Source organism: Lolium rigidum, chromosome 7 (genome assembly GCF_022539505.1).
Source record: "Lolium rigidum isolate FL_2022 chromosome 7, APGP_CSIRO_Lrig_0.1, whole genome shotgun sequence".
NCBI lineage: Eukaryota > Viridiplantae > Streptophyta > Magnoliopsida > Poales > Poaceae > Lolium > Lolium rigidum.
The window spans coordinates 301848256-301868879 of record NC_061514.1 but is presented as its reverse complement, the minus strand read 5'-3'; the positions used below and the strand labels follow the sequence as shown (position 1 = coordinate 301868879).

The window sequence follows — 20624 nt, the reverse complement described above, 5'->3', positions numbered from 1 at the left end:
AAGACGGCATGCGCAGCAAAAGCAGCACGACAACATCAGCTCCATAGCGAACTCCAGCCAGCGCCATGGCAAGTGCTGCTGGTCCAGCAAGAATGGTTGTGAGCATCCAGGCTTAGTGTTAATGTGTCACTCCCTCAAGTAAAAAACCTATTATAACTAATCAGAGGGCCGAAGATGTACCACTCTAAACAAAGAAGGCATGTAGACTAAGCAAAGAATTCCAGTAGAGAAGGAGACTGATCAAAGACTTCCAGGAACACAGTTTCAAATATGAGAAGTGAATGCACAAGGAAACACAGTACACGTAACAAGGGAAGAGCTGCAGAAAATCAATGTGGCATTAAACTTTCACCACCAAGACATGAGCGGATCACGTTATAAAATAAACAGGTTTGGGTGCACCATCAGTTTACAGGTACCTAATTATTACAGCCCGGGGTGTCTGTAATCCCTAATGTTCATTGGCATCTTCAGGTACGTGCAGCTCTTTGTCACAAAGGCAAAGCATATCCTATATCACGAAACGCAAGAGCAAGTCAGGTTATGAGCACGACACAATCCACAAGTATATCACGTCAGGTCGATAAGGAGTAATTCTACAGGATGGTTTCAAGCTCACAGAAAAAATTGTGAAGATTTCCAGCTCACAATGAAGCAATAATGTGATTTAAAATATCATCCCAGGGTTTTCCCAGGCTCAACAAAAAAGGAAAGTCCACAGGGTTACACGGGGGCAACTTCTTGCATGCTCCATTGTTTTGTTACGAGTACATTCATCAAGAGCAATAGAAAAATAGATGGGATAAAGGTTCTAAGGACTATCGGCAAATAAACGCACTTTGTTTTTAACTCAGGTGTCTTCGCTTCTCAGCTGTGCAGCTCCTAACCATGATCAGATGCGCTTTTTAAAACCTATAACAACCACAGTCAATAGATAAATACTCTATGATTTCCAATAAGAAACAACGGAGAATAACCACCAGTTGGTGCCAACTACAAACATCTCATATTCAAATCATTTGATAGCTATAACTGATCGATTCAATATTTCCTGGTTGTACCAAAGGAGCCTCATCTACCAAGCAAGACCTCAATTTTCAGTATGTATAGCTAACAAAAAAAAAATAGCAGCATTCGATACGTATTAGTTATTACAGACACCAAAAGAGAAACCACAGTTAATAGCAGTAGCACCTGATATGCATTGCTAAGAAATAGACTCCACTCGTTTGGGGCATACAATTAGAAAATACTACCAGATGCTGCAAAACCAGGATCTACTCTACCATGCCAAAAAGCCTAAGTGTTAGCTCATCAACCTCAAGTACATAATACAACATCAATATTCTCCTAGAGCCAGTAAGCTCTTACGTTACTGGAGGAGATCAAGCACATTGTTTCAAAGAAAAGGCTAATATTCTGGTATGTAGACCTCCCAAAATGGTGGCAAAGATAGGCCATTGTTTCCTACCGTGTCACTCGAAATCCTAGTTGGGATGGGGGAGACAGGAGGTGAGGTAAATGGTTCAACTTCCACCCCTATACCATGAAAACTGTCCGGAATACACCATTCACCGTTTCATCAGGTTTTTACCTGGTTTTGATTGCCACGACAGTATCTTAGTTAAAAACGACAGCCACAGCGCTGCCATGTTCCTACCGAGGCTGCCACCGTGCTCTTGTCCTGCCGCCTCTGACCAGATCGCCACCGTCCGTCTCCGCTGTGCCGCTGGCCAGACCGCCATCATCCACAGCCGCCGCGGTGCCGCTGATCTGACCGCCGTCATCCACGGCCGCCGCTTAGCGGACCGCCGACGTCCGCCGCAGCCGCACCTCTGCCCAGGCCACCTCTGTGGCCCAGCCCAGGTCGCCGAGTAATACACAGGCTGACGTGGCAATCAAAACCAGGTAAAAAAACATGATGAAACTGTGGAAGGGTGTATTCCGGACCATGGATTTCGAGTCGACGAGTCGACAGGTCGTTCTGGGGTAGCGACTCAGAGACTAGTCAAGACTAGTCTCGACTCAGCAAGACTCATGTTTAAGACTAAATTACTAATATGTATAATGTAGGATATAATATAAAGCTGGGGACAGGGGAGTTGGGGAAAACCTGGGCAATTCATGATCTTTTTTTGAATTGCAGGGGTTGTTTTGGTGCACATATTGACCACTGTAAACCGCCCCAGCAAGATGCTTCTTCATCCTATAAGGCCCATAACCAACATTTTTGCCACACAGATTACATTGCAACTGAAATCTATCATCAAGATTTGGCCAGAATGCATATTTCTCTATTGATTCAGTAGTTAAAAATGGGAAGGGGAGGAAAGAATGGAAAAAAATATGACATGTGGGGTCATTTTTTTAAGTCAACCGACTCACAAACCTGGACTAGTCAAGACTTATCAAATGAGTCGAGTCAACTGGCCGAGTCGACCTTGCAAATGGGACGCATAGACTAGTCGTCGACTAGTCTCGACTAGTCATTGGACTCGAAATCCATGTTCCGGACGGTTTTCATAGTATAGGGATGGAAGTTGGACCAACTCGGAACTGAGGGTTGTAATGTGAACTTCAAGACAACTTTAAGGTGGCAATATGGACATCTCTCTGGGAAGGAAACAGATATCAAGGTCGTGAAAAGGGCTCTGGTTTGGTTTCAGCAAAGAATACTTCTCGCCAGCATATGATTAACTATTACGCGCGTTGATCACTGAGACTATCCACAGTAACAATGAATTTTCTTACTGAAAGACTCATAAATCCTGTAGCATCAACAGGATAATCTCCTTCAATTCTAGGTTCGTATGTGGCATAAGCATAATAACTAAGCCATGTTCATCGCAGTATCAACAGCTAGTCTCTATCGCGATATTGCACAAAGCTCAAACATGTACTAGTGGTAAGTGCCTAATCCCAGGATTTCACTTCATCAACTGAGGTTATTATTAGTGGATAATTAAATCTGAGAAAAACCAATCCACGGGACTATGACTACAATCCAGGCTAACGTAAATATGGAGAACTAAATGATTTTGAAGGAAGGGAGGACGTGGGCATGTTTACCTTGGGAGAGGGAGCTCCAGCAGGTGGAGTCGACGGCGATGCAGGACTTCAGGCGCGCCGACGCCACCGCGGTGTGCAGGGGCAACAGCGTCTCCAATCCCGCCACCGCCGACCTGCAAGAACCTCCATGTAAACGCAGACCCACGCCAATGAATCTAGTGGACCGCCTAGCAGTAACGTACCTGCGGAGGAGACGGGCGGCTCGTGCGGGGGAGGCAGACGGCAGGGATGCGCCGAGGCTGCGGCCGGCGAGGGGCACCGGGCGGAGGGCTGCTCTCGCGGCGGAGGCGGCGGCGCGGCCCAAAGATGCCATTTTTCTTCTCCTTCGGACGTGCTGTGTCGAGTGCGTTAAACCCTAGTCAGACCTTCAAAGCCCACACTTTGTCAGTTCTAACCCATTACTGGCCCACAAGGCCACAAATAGCTCAGCCACGATTGGTAGAATCTACCACAATTTGCTGCTTCCTTTAAACAAAAATTTAAGATTTCACTTTGAAATTGAGTTAGTACAAAATTAGATTTTCTATATGGGGTTTCAAAAACTGTCATCATTGTGCTTGTTCGTGAGGTGGTTTCTGGACCTCTTCTTAACCCATAGACTTGGCCAAAATATAATATATGTGCCCAAACCAAATGCTCCTTTTACAGGGAAAAAATAGTGTGTTCATCCAGAGTAATATATGTTCACAACCGACTGCTTTGTTCCTGGAAAATAGTTCAAAATGGATTTAGAATCAGAAACGAAACACAAATTATACTCATTGGCCAATAAGTACAGCAGATGGGGAAATCTGCATTATATAGAAGGTGGCATTGCAGAAAATTCCGGCCAGGTAACGTGCGGAGTTTAATTAAGCTGTTCTTCCGGTAACAAGGAGGAGAAGATTTCAGATTCTTTTCTTTCCATATAATTGTACAAACTTCTTACTTCTACAAAATTCTAGCATCTTAGAACCAAATTAGACTTGTTTGCCTTCAACAAAACTTCACATGCCATTCTCTGCTGCCTTGCAATCCCAGTGACTGTGTACATACATATGCATGCCGAAAAGACCTTCTCTTCATTTTAAACAGCAAAGTTATGTGGATAGTGAGAAAGTTGATGTAACAAACAATACACTGAGTGGATGTGAGTTACATGTGGTTCACTTCGTCACCATCAACCTCAGCCACATGCAAAATTAGTGGACCTGATGCTCCTCCTGACAGCTGCTATTGGCCTCAAGAGCAGGTCAAAACCACACAACAGCTTAGCGAATGATGCCTGGTGAATGATGTTAACAATTACATCACCAGGATTTCGCCACGGGAGCATGTCAAAACCATGACACATCAGCACAACTATGTCCTCGGTCGGTTCAAACATCCAATACTTTGAGCACAAATTTCATGGCATGTGCAGTCTCCTGTTAGCATCATAAGAAGATGCCAGCCTCCTCGCCCAGAGACTGTCCTCAGGTGACCAAGATATGGTGGAACCAATTGTCGCGCACCACCTCAGGTTTAATAAGGCTGCCACACTACATTCCTCGGTTGCTCCAAACGCCTTAATGATACTTAGTTCAGCATCTGGCTCTTCGCTGAGGATTAGATCCTCTAGAGCTGCTCCTTTCTCCTTGAGAACGCTTGCGTCCTCAGATATCATCCTCATACTGAGAACCTGTAATGCCTCGACTGCAGTGTTGTACAATTTTTTATCCACGTAGGCACAGAGTGTGTACCAAAGCGTTGATTCATCGGGTTGAATCTTTGCTCTGTGAATACACTCAAGAATACATTCAATGACGTGAATATTACCCTGTGAAGAATGATCAGACATGAGTTTAACTTTGACATCATTTCAGTGAAATGAGAGTTGACAAATTATATCATAGACATACTCTTGCATTCGCATCTGAGAGTAATGTGTTGAAAATCCCTATATCAGGTTGAATTCCTTCAGTTAGGCATAAGTCCAACAGATCCAATGCCCCCTCAAAATCATCTTTTGCTAATAGAACCTACCATGGAAAACATGGCATCAGATTCAAATGGCACACAGCAATTAGCCCTATCAAAACATAGGAATAAGCAGTATGTTACATAGTGAGTAGTAACAGGCCTGCAGTTATCCAGCCTTACCTTCAGGAGAGATGTGTAAGTCACAACTGTAGGGCAGAAGCCATCTCGGAGCATCAAAGACAACAAGGTGCTAGCTGATTTGAAACACGGCAACAATTTGCAGCACTCTATCATGACATTATAAATTGCAGTATTAGCTGGAAGACCACATGATCTCATGATCTTGAAAGTTCTTATTGCTTTGTGTGTCTGCAGACCAAAAAGAGGTACATCAAATTCAACAAGTTCCATTGAAAACACAGGAAGCATACAAAATAGCCTTGTGAGAAAAATTAAATCCAATTCATCATTTCATGTAACAAAGCAAATGGTAAAGGACAGTAGACTCGTACTTCCTTGGCCTTAACCAAGGCATGCAACACAATGCCGTAGAGATCACTCTTCTGATAAGGATCCATGTTAGACAAGACACTCCCCGCAACATTCAAGTACCGCAGCATTTCTTCTATCATTCCCTCAGCTCCAAAGGCTCGTATCTGAGATAACATAAAGTCGTAAATAAAACATCAAGACTTCAAATAATGCTATCACAGTAAGAACTATGGAAGATCATACAGACAAGTGATTGAATGATCTTAGCAATCTAATTTGAAAATTATCATGGTAAAATTTTAAGCCAGTGAGGTCTTGAAGTATGACCGGGTAACTGATGATATGCTAGTTTCAACATATCGTACAAGCCATAGCACATAGGTACAGAATCCCAGTAGATCATCAACAGGCAAGCAATATTGTGAATGACATTCACAGCAAAGTGCTTCCCACTCTCCTAGGTCTGACCAACACATGCATATTAGCAATTAAAATCCAGTCTTACATCACATGAAAATGATTCAGATATCCTATTCAGACAAATTAAAACATTGCTTCCCTTTTTTATGAAGTCTTACCTCCGTTCCAATGAATAAGGCTTATATATTATTTTTGGAAAGTCAAACCATGTCAAACTTGACCAAGTTTCTATAAAAAATCATTAACATGCAAACTACAAAATCAATATCATTAGATACATCATGAAATATATTTTCATATGATATCAACAGAATATCATAGTTGTTGATAGATTCTTCTAAAAGTTTGGTCAAACTTTAATTGACTTGACTTTTCAAAAAAAAAAAATATAAGCTGTATTCATTGAAACGGAGGTAGTATAAATTTATAACGGATTAGACACTGGGAATGCTGGATAAGATAGGATATCTGTATTTATTGGAACGGAGGTACTACTATAAATTTATAACGGATTAGACACTGGGAGTGCTGGATAAGATAGGATATCGTACAGGCCAATAAGCCATGGTATAGACTCAATAAATTACCTATTTTCATGGATGGACAGACTGTCATCAACAAACAACAACAAATTTGGACCAGCTTAAAACATTATGTGAATGAAGTAACAAAGCCACAAAAATGGTATTATTTCATAAAAGAATGGTTAGACACCTATGTGCTGCATACTTATTCCTTACTAGCATCAAGTGCCAACTCTGCTGATGGAAAAAATTTCATATGAAAAGGGAAACAGGAAAATTAGACTCACTGTTTCCCACTGATCATAGAGAAGGGAGCATATTAAAAAAAATTGTTACCAAAACAGTCAACTACTGTGAGTTCTTCTACATAGAAATATATGCGTTTTTTGCAAGAATATTACAAGTGATACACGTACAAAAAAAAATTGATGAAGATCTACATATATAGCATATAGTATAAGGTAAGCATACCAAGTTCTTCATAGACACAAAACTATGTTGGATCTCATGGTTTAACATGTCCATCTCGATTATACTGATCCTTTTGGAAACATCAGCATGTGATAGCATATTTCCTTCTTCATAAGGAACATTGACATTACCAAAAAGAGAAAACAGAATCTCATAGGTCCTGATTTGTGGCTTCAAATCCAAGTGTTTCATTCTAGCTAGTACACGGAGAGCCCTTTCTGGTTCATTCTACAAAAATGATGAGAGGAGACTTAGTAGTTTGTAATTTCTTACAATTAAGTAAAATTAGGTGCACCGACGAATAAAGAAAAAATAAAATCGTTTATGTGAAATAGAGCACAACTATTTAAAACAGGGTAAAACAGAGATAATTGATAGACCATATGTCAGCAGCTCAGTACACTTAACATATATGACTAAGCTGAAATTAGGATGACAATAGGTAGGGGGGCAAACATGACATGTCAGAATCTCTTTTCAAAAGTCGATGCATTACCATAATGTCGCAACCAGAAAGAAAAGCATTAAAACCATGAATATACTCTGGTTTTATATCTGAAACTCTTCCCAAGAAGTCCTCAGCCAGATCCAACTGTAAACTTTTGCTATGGCCAATTGAGAGAGCAACAAGTGTACCATCATAAGGTTTAATACCCCTTCTCTCCATCACTTCAATCTGGAAAGCATGAGAACATAAAATATAGTAGTAGAAAATTTATGGAGAATAACTAAATGAGAACATAAAATATAGTAGTAGCAAATTTTATGGAGAAGAACTAAATGAGAACATAAAATATAGTAGTAGCAAATTTTATGGAGAATAACTAAATATAGTGATTAGCGGTCACAATAGAACAGGTACAGTTCAGTTTCACATAGTAGCTTTCAAGGGGAGTAACACTGATAAACATTAGAATTACAGTACCCCTTGTAAAATCAGTCAGTACAGCATGTTACTTTTATGCAAATGTAGGTATAGCATAACTATACGAAGGGCTTCATAAAATAGGTAGTGTGCAGTGCACAACCATATTAAACAAGATGTCCTGGCATGTAACTGAAAATATCATAAACTCGGTAGCATACCACTTTAAGAGCATGTGCAACTCCTTTTCCAGCTAGCACACATTTAATAAAACCATCATATGTAAATCTTGACGGTCGCAGTCCAATCTTGTGCATCTAGCAAGAAAGGACAACATTGAGCATAAACATTGAACTTCTCAGATGTGAAATATGCACCAATAATTTCTGGTCTTCAAATCGCCAACGCGGTTTGTATACACATGTAAAACTTTTAACTTTACATACTTTAACCATTAAAATAAGGGACACATGCAATTTTTGAACTTGCCGCCACCTTTTCCAGTAATAAAAGCAGTAGATCAATATACAATTAAAATACGGGACAGGCACAGCAGATAAATTAAACTATGTAAGTAATTAGAATGCACCACACTGATGTTCAACCATCCAGAAGAAAGGTTCAAAAACCTAATGAAAGTGCTTAGGTAAAGACCTAAGTCAATAGAAAGACTGCAAGCCATAATATAACACTACATTAACCCAACAAAAACTTACATATTTCTTACCTCTAGAAATAATTGCTCAGCCAAGTGGCAGTTCTCAACTTGCACACACATATGTATAATATCATTGAAAGACCATCGCAAGATTTTCTTTACTGCAACTGGTGCAAATCTCAATGTCTTCGTCATCCTCCCACTGTCTAGTCCAGAATTGTCACCAAGATTGTCACCTGGGACAAGACTGAACGTACATAAGTTCTACAAATTTAATTAAAAATGAGTTTACAAGTATACTACTTGGCTGATGAAATTGAAATGCAGAACATACCAGCAGAAATAATTGACACATAACTCTTCAATTGCTTATGTTTTGATGATTGAGTTTCCACCTGGAACAGCTCCGGTTGAGCATCAACCAAATATCCTTCGGTTCCCGTCTTTCCTTGAAATGACGATGGCAGATCATAGTCCGATACAAGTTTGAGATCTTCTACTTCATTTAAAGCAGGTACAGGAATGTCTAATCTTGTTGATTGGCATCTCCTTTTAGAAGACACCGTCAGATGGTCAGTGTGTTCTCCAGCAAGGACAACCATACGCTGCAAGATATGATATGCAGATTGAAGGTCACCTAGTGTAGAGAAAGCCTTCACGAATTTCCTCAGAGCAATAATGCTTGGACTATAATACCTAGTGCAGTCCTTCCATAGATCATGAACTGCAGACAAATTTTCCTGCAAAACTGCAACCTGCAAATATAAATAAATCAAATAAGCAAGTTCGCGCAATAGTTGATCTAGAACCATGTACAGATGAACATCTTCACTATTTCAATAAGCATAGCATGCGGCATATATGTTATTTATCCCAAGAAACATGTGAAATACAACAATAACATGAAACAGAACAAACAATGACTCGAGAGACGCCCTAAAGATGAAATACATAAAAGGAAAAAGCATGTGACCAGAACTAACAGAAACTAAGATCAGCATGCAACTGTTTCCAAACAAAAACATCAGAAACTAAGTGGTGGTTACAGTGATGGACCAGAAGGGAATACAAATTACAAAGGAAGGCGATCAAATGTTTAATCCACAAAAGAAGGATCAAATACTCAACAATACCATGGATGGTTATGTCTCCCCAGTCAACTAGGTCTGGTATAATAATAGTTTTTATCCAGATATGAAAACAAACTTCTGAATAACATAAATAGGCAGATTGAACATTTATTTACACGAACCTTCAGAAGCTCACAGTACGTTATTTCAGACTTCCCAAGAAGATGACCTTCCATTTTCTCTAGACAGCTCCCAACGTCATTCAGATTTGTTCTGCAGGCACTTAAAAATATGTTGAAAATCGGCAAAACACCATGAGTGCTTTCTTTTTCTCCCAGAAGAGTGAGCAATTTAAGTGCCTGCATCGGAAAGATGATTGTCAACAACTTGAAAACTGAAAGGAGCCAACAGAATCTCCAGCAAAAAATGATATACTATAGGGCATTATTCAATAAGCAGATAAACATATAACATAAGAGCATAAATGCAAGAAATTAAATCACATAGAACTGCAAGGCACAGGTAGCAGAAGAAGCTAAACATTAACAAAACAACATTTTTTTTCATCAAAATGGTCCGTGATAGAAGATCAAACAAAATCGATTGCTTCTGCAAAAGGTACAACGCACACACTGTATAATTCAGCAATCTCCTACAAACAATGAAAAGGTCCACTTTCAGGGTCAAAAAAAAGGTCCACTTTAAAACCCTGAACTTTGGACCCCCTTTAGCTTCTCTCCATATAACTCCCAAACAGCCAAAAATCAGACCCTCAACTTCCAATACCATACACCTGACTCCCTTGGCGAAACCTGAAGCAGTTTTAGATGACATGGATGTCATGTGCTTACCCCATCACTATCATGTGTCTGCCACGTGCCCACGTCACCAGCAAATCAGCAACAATAAAATACACTGTTGCATAAGGGAAGACCACCAGGTCATATGGAAACAATGGTTGCAGACAGTGAGCGATCAGGATTACTTCTAGATGGTTTTGAAGTTTAGGTACAGAAACTGTACCAAACGATGGTCGAAGTAATGGTCTACATGTGAAACCAAACAATGGGTGAGCATGACAAAAAAATTGTGGGCATGATGACCACACACAAACTTATTGAGACACTGACAAGTGAAAGAAATATCTGATGCATCATTTTGGCCAAGGCATGAAATAATAGAACCATTTATCAAGTACCTGGAAAACAGGTCTTGCCTAGGATGGATGCTATTGACATTTTGACTGCCTATTAGCTAGTATCATTAAGGAATGAAAAGTTGGACACTTTACATAGAAGACACAGTGGATATAACGGTACAAGTGTATATTACATAATTACTGCTACCAATGCACTACTTTAAAGCAGTTTCACACAAGTGCATTTCTATGATTGAACCCCCAAACAAGTTAAAAGGACAAAAAAAAACTTGCACTCGGGACATGAGAAGTATGGCGTACCTCCTTGGAATACCCTCCTTTGGTGAGTGCTCGAGTGACAGATCTGTAATTGCCTTTACTAATATCTATGGCCTTATCCTCCATGATCTCCAAAATGTCCATAACAAACTATGCATATTGAGTGGATCCAAAAAGAGTAATACTAATCAAAATGACTATACCAAACTCTGTGCTTTCCGTAAAATACGTATCTGGCAGTGGATTTACCAAAGGATCAGGCGCTTCTGCACAGTACTCCAGTATATGGGAGAAATCTTCTGAAGTTAGCGCTTCTTTGGTTTGCTGAAGATTCGAGAGCATAATGGATGCTCGCTGCCGGTCACCTTTACGCAGAGCATTCACAATGCCGGCTTGCGTGAGTCTCGCAGACAAACCAGCCCTCGCCGTAGAATCGTGATGCTCTGCAGCCACCGGAATGTTTGGGTATGTAAGTTGGGCGAACATTTTATCTGTCGAGAAGTAACAGCTTGGCACTAGTGCTAGTATAAGGGTCAAGTAGGACCGATCTCACGCGAATGAACCGGGCAATGTATAGGTTGATAGATTTGGTTACCGGCGCAAGTCGAAAGCATCCGGGCCCTGATGCCAGCCCAGAAGACTGATTCGTGGCGGCGCGCTCCGGCGGCGAAGCACGGCGGGTGGCACTGCTCGCGAGACCCGGACGCCGCTGACGGCGGCGGGGCGAGGAGGGCGGCGCGGCGGCGGCGGCCCGCGTGCCGGAGAGGCAGCATCGTGGACGAGGGGATTCAGAGCTTGACACTGGGAGCGTTGAGGCGTGGACGCGGATGGGGCGGAGCGCGGTGCCCCGGCGGTGGCGGCGGAGGAAGGGGGGGGGGGGGCCCGGCCGGATGGGCGACGAAGAAGGGAGATCCTGGAACGCGACGAGGAGGCGGCGGCGCGCGGAGGGGTCCCGGCGCAGAGAGAGAGGGACGCGGCGTCACTGAGCGCAGCGGTCGGCCGGTCGTCGCCGGCGTCGCCCGTCTCGTTCGTACGGGACAGAGAGAAGAAAGAACGAAGCTTTGGTTAAATCCGTACAGGGGTAAAATGGTAAATGCAGGTTCGAGAGTTTTTTTAATTAGTTCTAAATCACCGTAACAGGTTTTTTTTTACACATGGTATAGATACATGAGCTCCAACAATTACAAAATAAGTCTAAAAGATACTAGCAAATCTTTGAGATCTTCAAAAAATTTCTTCTTCCAAGATATAATCTTGTACTTTTCTGAAGGTAGCCAAAGATAAATAACAAACTATAGACCTGTAAATACCAACGAAGGTTCTCCCATAATTTTAATTCGAGCCGCAATACCAAGACTGCGTGCACGCGCGCAACCATTAAAGTAGTCAATCAACATCGGCAAGAGTACCAACATCAGTATGTCAGGGAATAAAAACCGATCAGCCTTGTCGATGTTGATGGCGAGTCGAGAGTACGAATCACCATTGTCGAGGATGTAGCAACCGGGACAAAAACTGCGAGGATAATCCTCCTCGCGGCAACCATAAGAAAAGATCCAAGATCAATCTGGCGAAGCAAGATCTAAACACACATACCTAGATAATTGTAATCTTTCAACACCACCATTGACATCGGAAAGGAGATCTTGTCATCGAACGAAAGGCCGAAGATTACTTATTGCAGACGATGCCATCTCCATTGCGGGGAAACCAACGAGAAAACGGCAACCAAAACTCTAACATAGACTACTGAAAAGACTACTTTTAGTGAAAACTACACGCATAGATCGGGTTGCCCACTCCTCCCGACGCTGGCGAAGCCGGCCGAAGAAGGGGAAACCAATCTATAGATGAGGCTCAAGTGGAGGCGGCTAGGGTTTTTTCTCTGGAGACGGCGGCTAGCGAGACTGTTTTTCCGTCCGTTAGATACCGTAACACAGCATTTCATTTCAGCAAAATGACTAGAGTAAAACAGGGCATTTAAGCTATGCCAAAGTAAATGTGCCCGTCTGAGGGTAAATGGCAAAGTAAAGAAGAGCATTTTATCAAATAGCCCCTTTTTTTCATCTAGAATGTGTCGTATTCATTTTAATCTCCAGATCAGACATACAAAATGGTTTCGAAGGGAATTCATAATCGAGAAAAACTCAAATGTTGATGGCATTCAAAATGCAGAGCAAATGGGTATCGACGAGTACGTCGTGGGTTGATTCGTATTGTCCGGTGCCTTGATCTTGCCAGGGCCACCATTGGTCGTTCTCCCCCTCCCACTTCTTGGCTTTGGAGGCCTTCTTCAGCTCCGACTCTTTAACTTTGTCCGCTATCCGAGCTTGTCATTTTAACTTTTCTTAGATCTCCGCTTCGGTCGGAGCCTTTCCTAGCAGATTGTTGGAAGATCCGGAGTAATATAAAGCTAAAGAGTTGTCGGAAAGATGCGGAAGAAGAAGAAGAAATAAAGGCGGAACGCTTAGTGGCTCTGAGATTGACTGAAAGGGGTAGGATCCGGAGCATTTTCGGTGGAACTATGTTGCAGATAGCGGGGGCTGGTCCGGGTCGGGGGCCGCTCGCGCTTCTACTTATTCGGTGGCCACGCAGGGTGCGGTCGGTGCCGGTGATGAGCCTGGCGTCGGTGACCTGGGTTTTGGTCACCACGTCACCTTGGGCCGGCAATACTTGTTGCAGTGTTGTCGGCGGTGCTGGCTCCTCTCCCCCTTCGTGATATCATGGTGGTGGCCGGCCTCGGGTTATGGGTGAGACATCGGCAAAAGCCGTGCAAGGCCTTGTCCACTGCGGGTGACGAAGATGTCTTTGACGTCGTGTTCCTTCTTGGAGGCCCCACCAAATGCCCCTCCTTTCTCATAGCTGGACCACGCCTCCATGCTCAACTTGTGTGCTTCTCCGTTGGGGCTTGGTTATTTTCGCTATTTTTAGGCACACCCTCTTCACCTTCCTTGCGCATGTCGCCGCCTTTGTCTATGTGGCCACGTTTACACAGTGTTTTGCCCGGTTTGGGCGGCCTCCTAGATACCTAGGGGTGGTTTCTTAGGCTGTGAACCTCACTAAGATACACCAGATCTAATCAGTCCCTATTTTTTTGCAAAAAAAAGGACCCTAAATACAAACTGAGAAAAGCAATCAGGTCCTCATGTGCCACCGAAGCTCAATCCGCAGCCTGAACGGCGGCCGTCTTCGTCATCGTGACCCTTGGCCGATATGGCGGCCCATCCTCAAACTCCTTTGCGGAGGCCTCTCGGATCCGTCGCCCGAGCTCGCCGCATCTAGGAAGCCAAGTGGTGCGTCCCCGACGTCCTAGGAGTGGCCGGCGGCTGGATCTTCTCGTCGGAACAGAGATTTCGAGCAAGCTTCTCTTCGATCTCGGCAGCAACGCCTGGAGGTTGTCGGCGACTTGTGGCGGAGCACCCCATGTACCTGATTGCTTTTTTCTTGTTTGTTTCAAGGGGTTTTTGTGAGAATAGAGGTCTTATCTTTAAATATTAGGTTCATTAGGGAAAGTGATGTAAAGGGCCTCTATGTAATTTGTACCTGCCGTTAGAATAGAGCTTCTCTGGGATTTTCTAGACCCCTCTCTTGTTAAAAAAGGACTCAAAAGTCAACAACAATGATGACAGCAACCAACTCAGACTAGACTGACGACGCGACACCAACTCTGTTCCTCCTCATCTTTAGTCGGCCTCCTCCATCTTGCCCTCCTCCTCTGGGGCGGGCATGTCAGCGTCCTCTTCCTAGGCAAAAATTTACATGAGAAAAGGTCTGTCAGATGCAGCCTCGTGTATATTATAATATGGTAGATATGGTTCATCAATCACCACCATTTGTAAGAAGGGGTAAACATGACTTCTTCAAGGGACAAGGAGCAATAAAAAATTGTGCAAGAGATCCATGGAGCCTAAGCAGTAGCTCATATAAGAAATTTTCTGACGCCTTTTATTGAATAAATATTTACAAAGATGAGAAGCACACTAATTTGATAGCCTTTCTGGACGCAGGATTGACGCCTACAATAACAAGAAAATATGCCATCTCTCTTTTCTGCAAATTCGTAGTTTTATCCCATTCTTGTGATAGCTTCCAGTGTTGCCCTCAGAACAAGACTGTCCTTGGTCGATCTTTTGTAGTATTTGTTCTCGGCCTTCGTTGACTTGCCAAACTGCTCGTTCCTGCATGTTGGAGACAGAAAATTGTCACCCTCTAGTTCCGGACTCCTTATAATTACACCCACAAAACTCGAAGAAAATAAGAAGCTGGGTTCTCAACACTTAGTCATTACTACCAGTTGAAATTTTGCAGCTGCAAGAAGTATCGACACAAAACCAATTTAAATGTACATATAAAGCAAGCTCTTCCGGAAATCACCTGTTTCTGCCGTCGGCTGCCAATGGATGGCGGATATACCCTCCCTCTGGCTGCCCGGTAGAGCTGGATTGACCCATCCTTGCTATGGTCTCTCTCTCTCTAGGCTATATGTTGATGTAGGTCTGCCTGCAACTTGGCTATTTACTTGCTGTAGAGATGTTGCTGGTTACATCTGTATATAAAGGGTTTTGGTTCGAATATAAAATACATATACAAGGGAAAAAAGTGCTAAGATATTTGGTTCTTTTGATTACTGAATATAGCCTTTTGCGCTTTTGGGCAGCATGAACTGTGCTGCTTCATGGTGGTACTTGTTTATTTTCTTGTTTAGCCTGTTTCTTTCATGGTGCCACTTGTTATTTGTTCTTTAGCCTGTTTTTTTTTATGTTTGATCTCCAGCAACTCACACTCTTCGTCAACAATACTCGGACATTCACTCACTCCGTTAGACAAGGCCTCGTTTCCATTTCGAAAAAAAGACAAGGCCTCGTTTGGCACAAGTTGCGGGGATTACTACTACATGTCAAACGAAACTTGGCACAGATTGTTCCTGCGGGAACGGATGCAAGTGCTTAAGAGCATCTCTAACAGAGCCCGTAAAAGGCCCAAAACTGAAAAATAACTGCCAATTTACGGGTTCAGTTCGAAAATCGGCGCAGATCAGTTACTGCAAACAGGACGAAATCGAAAAAAAAATTACCGGCCGAGACTGAAACCAAACTCTGGTCCCTATTTGTAGGGGTCGAAAGGTCGAACTGAACGCGAACTGTACTCCTAGTGGTATTTTGGCGGGCTGAAACTTCAGCTCAGAACAGTGCACTTCCGCTGGAGGACTACTGGAATAGGACCAAATTCGACAAAATCTGGTCGAAGGTCAACCAAATTTCGGCGGAGCCATGCGTTCCGAGCTCGAGGAAGGGAGAGTGGGCAGCCGGCCGGCCACAAATTCGCCGAGCGCGGGCGGGGCGGCCCTGGAGGCGTCCGTGAAAGGGCGGGGCGGAATTGAGCTCGCCGGGGCAGTGTTGGGCGGCGCGGGGCGAGCCGGCGCGGGGCGAGCCGGCGCGGGGCCGGGGCCGAGCGGGATGGGCCAGCGCGTGGCGGGGCGAGGCAAGGCCGGGCCGGCGTGGGGCGGCGCGGCGCGGAACCGGCCGGGGCGAGGATGGGGCGGCGCGCGGCGCAGCTCGTCGCGGGCCGTCGCCGGGGCGGGGTGGGGCGGCGCGGCGCGGGGTGTCTCGTGGCGGGACTTCGCCGGGGCGGCGGGCGGGTGCGGGCCGGGCGGGCGACGCGCAGCAGGCGAGCGCGCGGCGGAGCTCGGCGGGGGGGGGGGGGGGCGGCAGGCGGGCGTGCCGCGGGGCTTGGCCGGGGCGGGGCAGTGGTGGAGCAAGCTCGGGGAGAAGAAGACAGAAAAATAAGAAAAATAAGGAAAAAAGAAAAAATGGCTGATAGTGGGCCTTATTGGCATATTTAGGGAATATTCTATTTTACAGTTTTCATTTACGGGGTCTGTTCTGCGCCAGCGTTTTTTTGACCCTTAAACGCGAGTTCGGTGAACTGAACTCCGGATTTTCAGTTCGCGTTTTTACAGGCTCTGCTAGAGATGCTCTAACAGAACATATCATGTGCTATCTCACACTATAAGAAATTGTAGAATCAAGAAAAACCATGAGGAGGATGATATCATTTAGACTTGATCTCTGAGTCTCTCACTTCGGCGCAAAAAATGCATACATCTACAGACATGACGCACTCGGGGACAAAGAACTAGTTATTAATTAAATCGGTGAAGCCTGCTACAGAAAACATCATTCCATTTCTCCTTTAATGCAATGACCATTGATGAATCAACTTATCAATTTTAACGAATCAAGAAAATATTCTATAAACTTGCCTATGAATTCCCTTTTCTCCTTTCCGCTGAAGCTAGCTGTTGCATTTACTTGTCAAGTCGAGTACAAAAGGATGGACATATTGGTAGCGGCATTTTGACTCCCTACTTAATAGTATCATTCAGAAATGCAAAGTTGTATAGCTTACATGTACAAAAGACACGGTGAATTGGATGGTACAAGTGAAGCATGGTTTACAATTCAGGGGTTTACAATTGGATCTAAACGGAATTACCAGCTCAGACCTTTATGATACATGGCATTTCAGAGGAAGTGAAGCATTTTTCTCCACAAAGAAAGTTTACAGAGCCCTTATTGGTAATAATGAAGTGGCCAAACCAATTCTTGATATATGGAAGACATGCAATATTCCGAGACAGAATTTTTTGCATGGTTACTCATGAATAACAGACTAAATACTAAAGATCTCATGTGCAGAAAGAATTTCTATGTGCAGTTCAATGACTGCGTATTGTGTGATACTTGTCCAGAGGAAACTCTTATGCACCTTTTTTCTTCGAATGCTCTTTCAGCCAAAGCTTTTGGTGGGCACTGGGCATAGAGTGGAATACTGATCTTCAGCTCATAAACATGATTTCTGATGCATGCCAGAGATACAAAATGAACTTCATCATGGAAATACTCATCTCTGGATGCTGGGCTATCTGGGACTAGAGAAATGGCTTCATTTTCAGAGACATTGCTCCATCCTTCACATCATGTTTTTCATTTTTTAAATCCATCTATGTCTCTAATCTTCATAGGGCTAGACCTAGTTTGAAGGAAGGCATGACTTCCTGGATTGATACCTTGTAAACAGCTAGACTAGTGATCTTCACCTCGCTTGTACATTTTCCAGCCATTATAATATAAAAATCGACAAACAGTAGGGTTTTTGCCCTACTGTACCTGTAAAAAAAAACAGCAATAATTATGAGTCGCCAAGTCGAGCCGAGTCGTCGGGTACTGACGCATAGACTAGTCGTGACTAGTCTAGACTGTTGCTCGACAATCAATATGAACTTTAGCAATCGCTGGTACAAAAGACACTATCATATATGACAACCAAATAAGAGATTTAATAATTAAAACTGACATATGTTCGACACAAGTTACATAAATAATAATGCTAGAGCCTAGAACATCATGGCATAGGCCTCAAATTATGTCGTCTAGATAGGGTTCCTAATTTTGGCTCCCAAACGTCTCACTTAACCAAAAAAAATTAAGGTCGATCGACTCAGGAAGCAGGACTAGTCGAGACTAGTCCACAACTAGTCGGTCGACTCGTCGACTCATGGAACTAGTCAAAACGACCATCCGAGTCGACAGTGAACTAATGACTTGTAGCCATGGACACCATTGCTCTACTTAAAGCAGTTTCACAAATGTATTTCTATGATTGAACCTGCAAACAAGTTAAAAATGCAAAAAACATGCACTTGGGACATGAGAAATATGGCATACCTCCTCGGCATACCCTCCTTCGGTGAGTGATCGAGTGACAGATCCGTAGTTGCCTTTACTAGTATTTGTTGCCTTCTCCTCCATGATCTCCAAAATCTTCTCTTTCTTAATAGATGGCCCCATTTTACTGAGCCCACAGCGATCCACGTCACCAGAATAAAATTTCTACTCGCCATACCCACACGCCCGATGAGCCTTGCTCGGCAGACGACACGCCCGATGGCGGCAGACGACACGGTCGTGCTCGCCCGATGGCCCTTGCTCGGCAGAACAGCGCGCTTGGACCAGATGGGCCGACACCGGCCCATGAACCGACCGACTCTCTTCCTCTTCCTCGCGTACTCTCCGTCTCTCCCCATCGATCTCTCCCCCACCACAGCTCCGCCTCGGTTCGTCTTCTTCGATCGTTCGCCACATTAACAGTCCGGACTCCTCGCCACAAATGTTGCCGCCGCGACCCAAGGCCTCCCCTCGCAAATGCTCATCAAACTGGCCCATAAATCACAACATTCATGACTGGAAACTGCTCGATTCAAATCATCCTGAGCAGCCTCCAGGTTAAAACCATGCCGTGCTTCCGTCCGCATCAAACGCGCGCTTGCTTGCGCCCCCACCTCCACTCTGGTACATGGCTGCTCCCCGTTTTAATTCCCCCATTGTTTTCTCCAATCCCTCAACATATATTCCCAATCTGCCTGGCTGAGCTCCGGATTGAAACCCGCTCGACATTTTCCCCCTGGACCTGATTTGATATGATTCTGCCAGCCGCTACCTCAAATCCCCGGATTTCTGGCTTGAGATCCGCTAGCCTTTCTTCCCTGCACCCGATTTGGTTTGATCCTGCCTGCTGCTACCTCGAATCCCTCGATTTATTTTTATTGGATTCAAGCAATCATCGCCTGTACCGCGTATATTTTAATTCTCCTGCTTCCGTGCGTATGCAAGTTTTCATCTCCTGCTCTTAAATTTTAATTTACATTGATTGGATGAGCAGATGCCTCTAATTTACCTTTTATTTTAGTTTCCGCCCTTCAATTGTTGCACAATATTACAACATTAATTTTGTTTCACAACGATTGAACTTCAAGCTTTCCCTTTCTGTTTGGTTCAGGTGTGGATCAAGACGAATTTCACATGAAGGATAGTTAAGAAAATGGTATTGCTAGAATTTTTTTTTTGTGTGCCGCGGATGCAGTTCATTTGTTGGTATATTCATGTTATGAAATCAGCACCACCCAAGGTTTGTATTTTCAGATATTGTATAGCATTCTCATGCTGGCATGTATTTTTTCTTTTATAAGATTATGTAGGTAAGGAGGAGTCATGAACTAAAATACTGCTATCTTTTTTACCAGTGGTGGCGAAAACATACCACCAGGCTCAACTAGAATGTAGTGGAATTTGGTAGTGGTGATGAAAATATGGCATGGACGAAATGTCTAACCTTTTTGCCAGTTTGGCATGGTTCAAGGTTTGACTGTTTAACTTCAATATGCATGTGCCTTTTCTATAATATTTGTCAATATAGACTTGCATTATTTTTCCAACAAAAGGTTGTGCGTGCAAGTTGAGCTGATATGTGTATATACATATTGGGTGAAGAAAAATATACACTTGATGAACTAATATCAGGGCATCAACTCCATGGTGCAGGGTTTGCTAGATGTTTTGACTTCTATTGGAGGCAATGAATCATCTTCAACTCTAAAATTCTGGATGGCAATACCAATACGGAAAGATACGTGCAGGAGTCGCCAATCTTTCAACTCTTTATGTGTTAATGGACTATATATTTACAGTCTTTCGCGAAGATTGGTTGGGTTAGTCTACAAATATCCCGGGTTTTTTGTAATTCGAGAAGAATGTGTAAACCATTTATGTACGGCATGCCATTTACATTGTACTAGAAACACTTCAACGTGGAATGTGGTACTTTCTTTCTTCTAAAAAAAAACTTGCATCTGCGGTGC

At 43.4% G+C, this 20624-nt stretch overlaps 2 protein-coding genes and 1 long non-coding RNA gene across 5 annotated transcripts; 1 reads left to right on the top strand and 2 right to left on the bottom strand.

Moving 5' to 3' along the window:
• Positions 1 to 317: 317 nt before the first annotated feature.
• On the bottom strand, positions 318 to 3382 carry LOC124678008 (protein NONRESPONDING TO OXYLIPINS 2, mitochondrial-like). Of its 3 annotated transcripts, XR_006994298.1 has the most exons (4): positions 3252 to 3382; positions 3070 to 3182; positions 839 to 912; positions 318 to 511 (listed from the first exon to the last, which is right to left on the bottom strand). XR_006994298.1 is itself a non-coding variant. In XM_047213943.1 (3 exons), exons 1-3 carry the CDS (start codon positions 3380 to 3382, stop codon positions 492 to 494), a joined length of 264 nt encoding a protein of 87 aa, XP_047069899.1. In that variant the 3' UTR covers positions 318 to 491. The 3 variants fall into 3 exon arrangements, 2 of the variants coding, with proteins under 2 accessions (XP_047069899.1, XP_047069900.1); XM_047213943.1 differs by lacking the exon at positions 839 to 912; XM_047213944.1 differs by lacking the exon at positions 318 to 511 and having other exon boundaries at positions 520 to 912.
• Positions 3383 to 3853: 471 nt separating this feature from the next.
• Positions 3854 to 11700, bottom strand: LOC124673054 (pentatricopeptide repeat-containing protein At1g76280-like). The gene is made up of 13 exons (XM_047209188.1): positions 11523 to 11700; positions 11177 to 11370; positions 10970 to 11077; positions 9693 to 9869; positions 8775 to 9195; positions 8510 to 8676; positions 8004 to 8099; positions 7414 to 7593; positions 6918 to 7145; positions 5523 to 5666; positions 5191 to 5379; positions 4950 to 5069; positions 3854 to 4867 (listed from the first exon to the last, which is right to left on the bottom strand). The coding sequence occupies exons 1-13, from the start codon at positions 11698 to 11700 to the stop codon at positions 4457 to 4459; spliced, it is 2613 nt and encodes an 870-aa protein (XP_047065144.1). The 3' UTR covers positions 3854 to 4456.
• A 7547-nt stretch (positions 11701 to 19247) lies between these two features.
• Positions 19248 to 20591, top strand: LOC124679016. The gene is made up of 2 exons (XR_006994752.1): positions 19248 to 20125; positions 20308 to 20591. It is a non-coding gene; the product is annotated as an uncharacterized LOC124679016 (long non-coding RNA).
• The last annotated feature ends 33 nt before the right edge of the window (positions 20592 to 20624 follow it).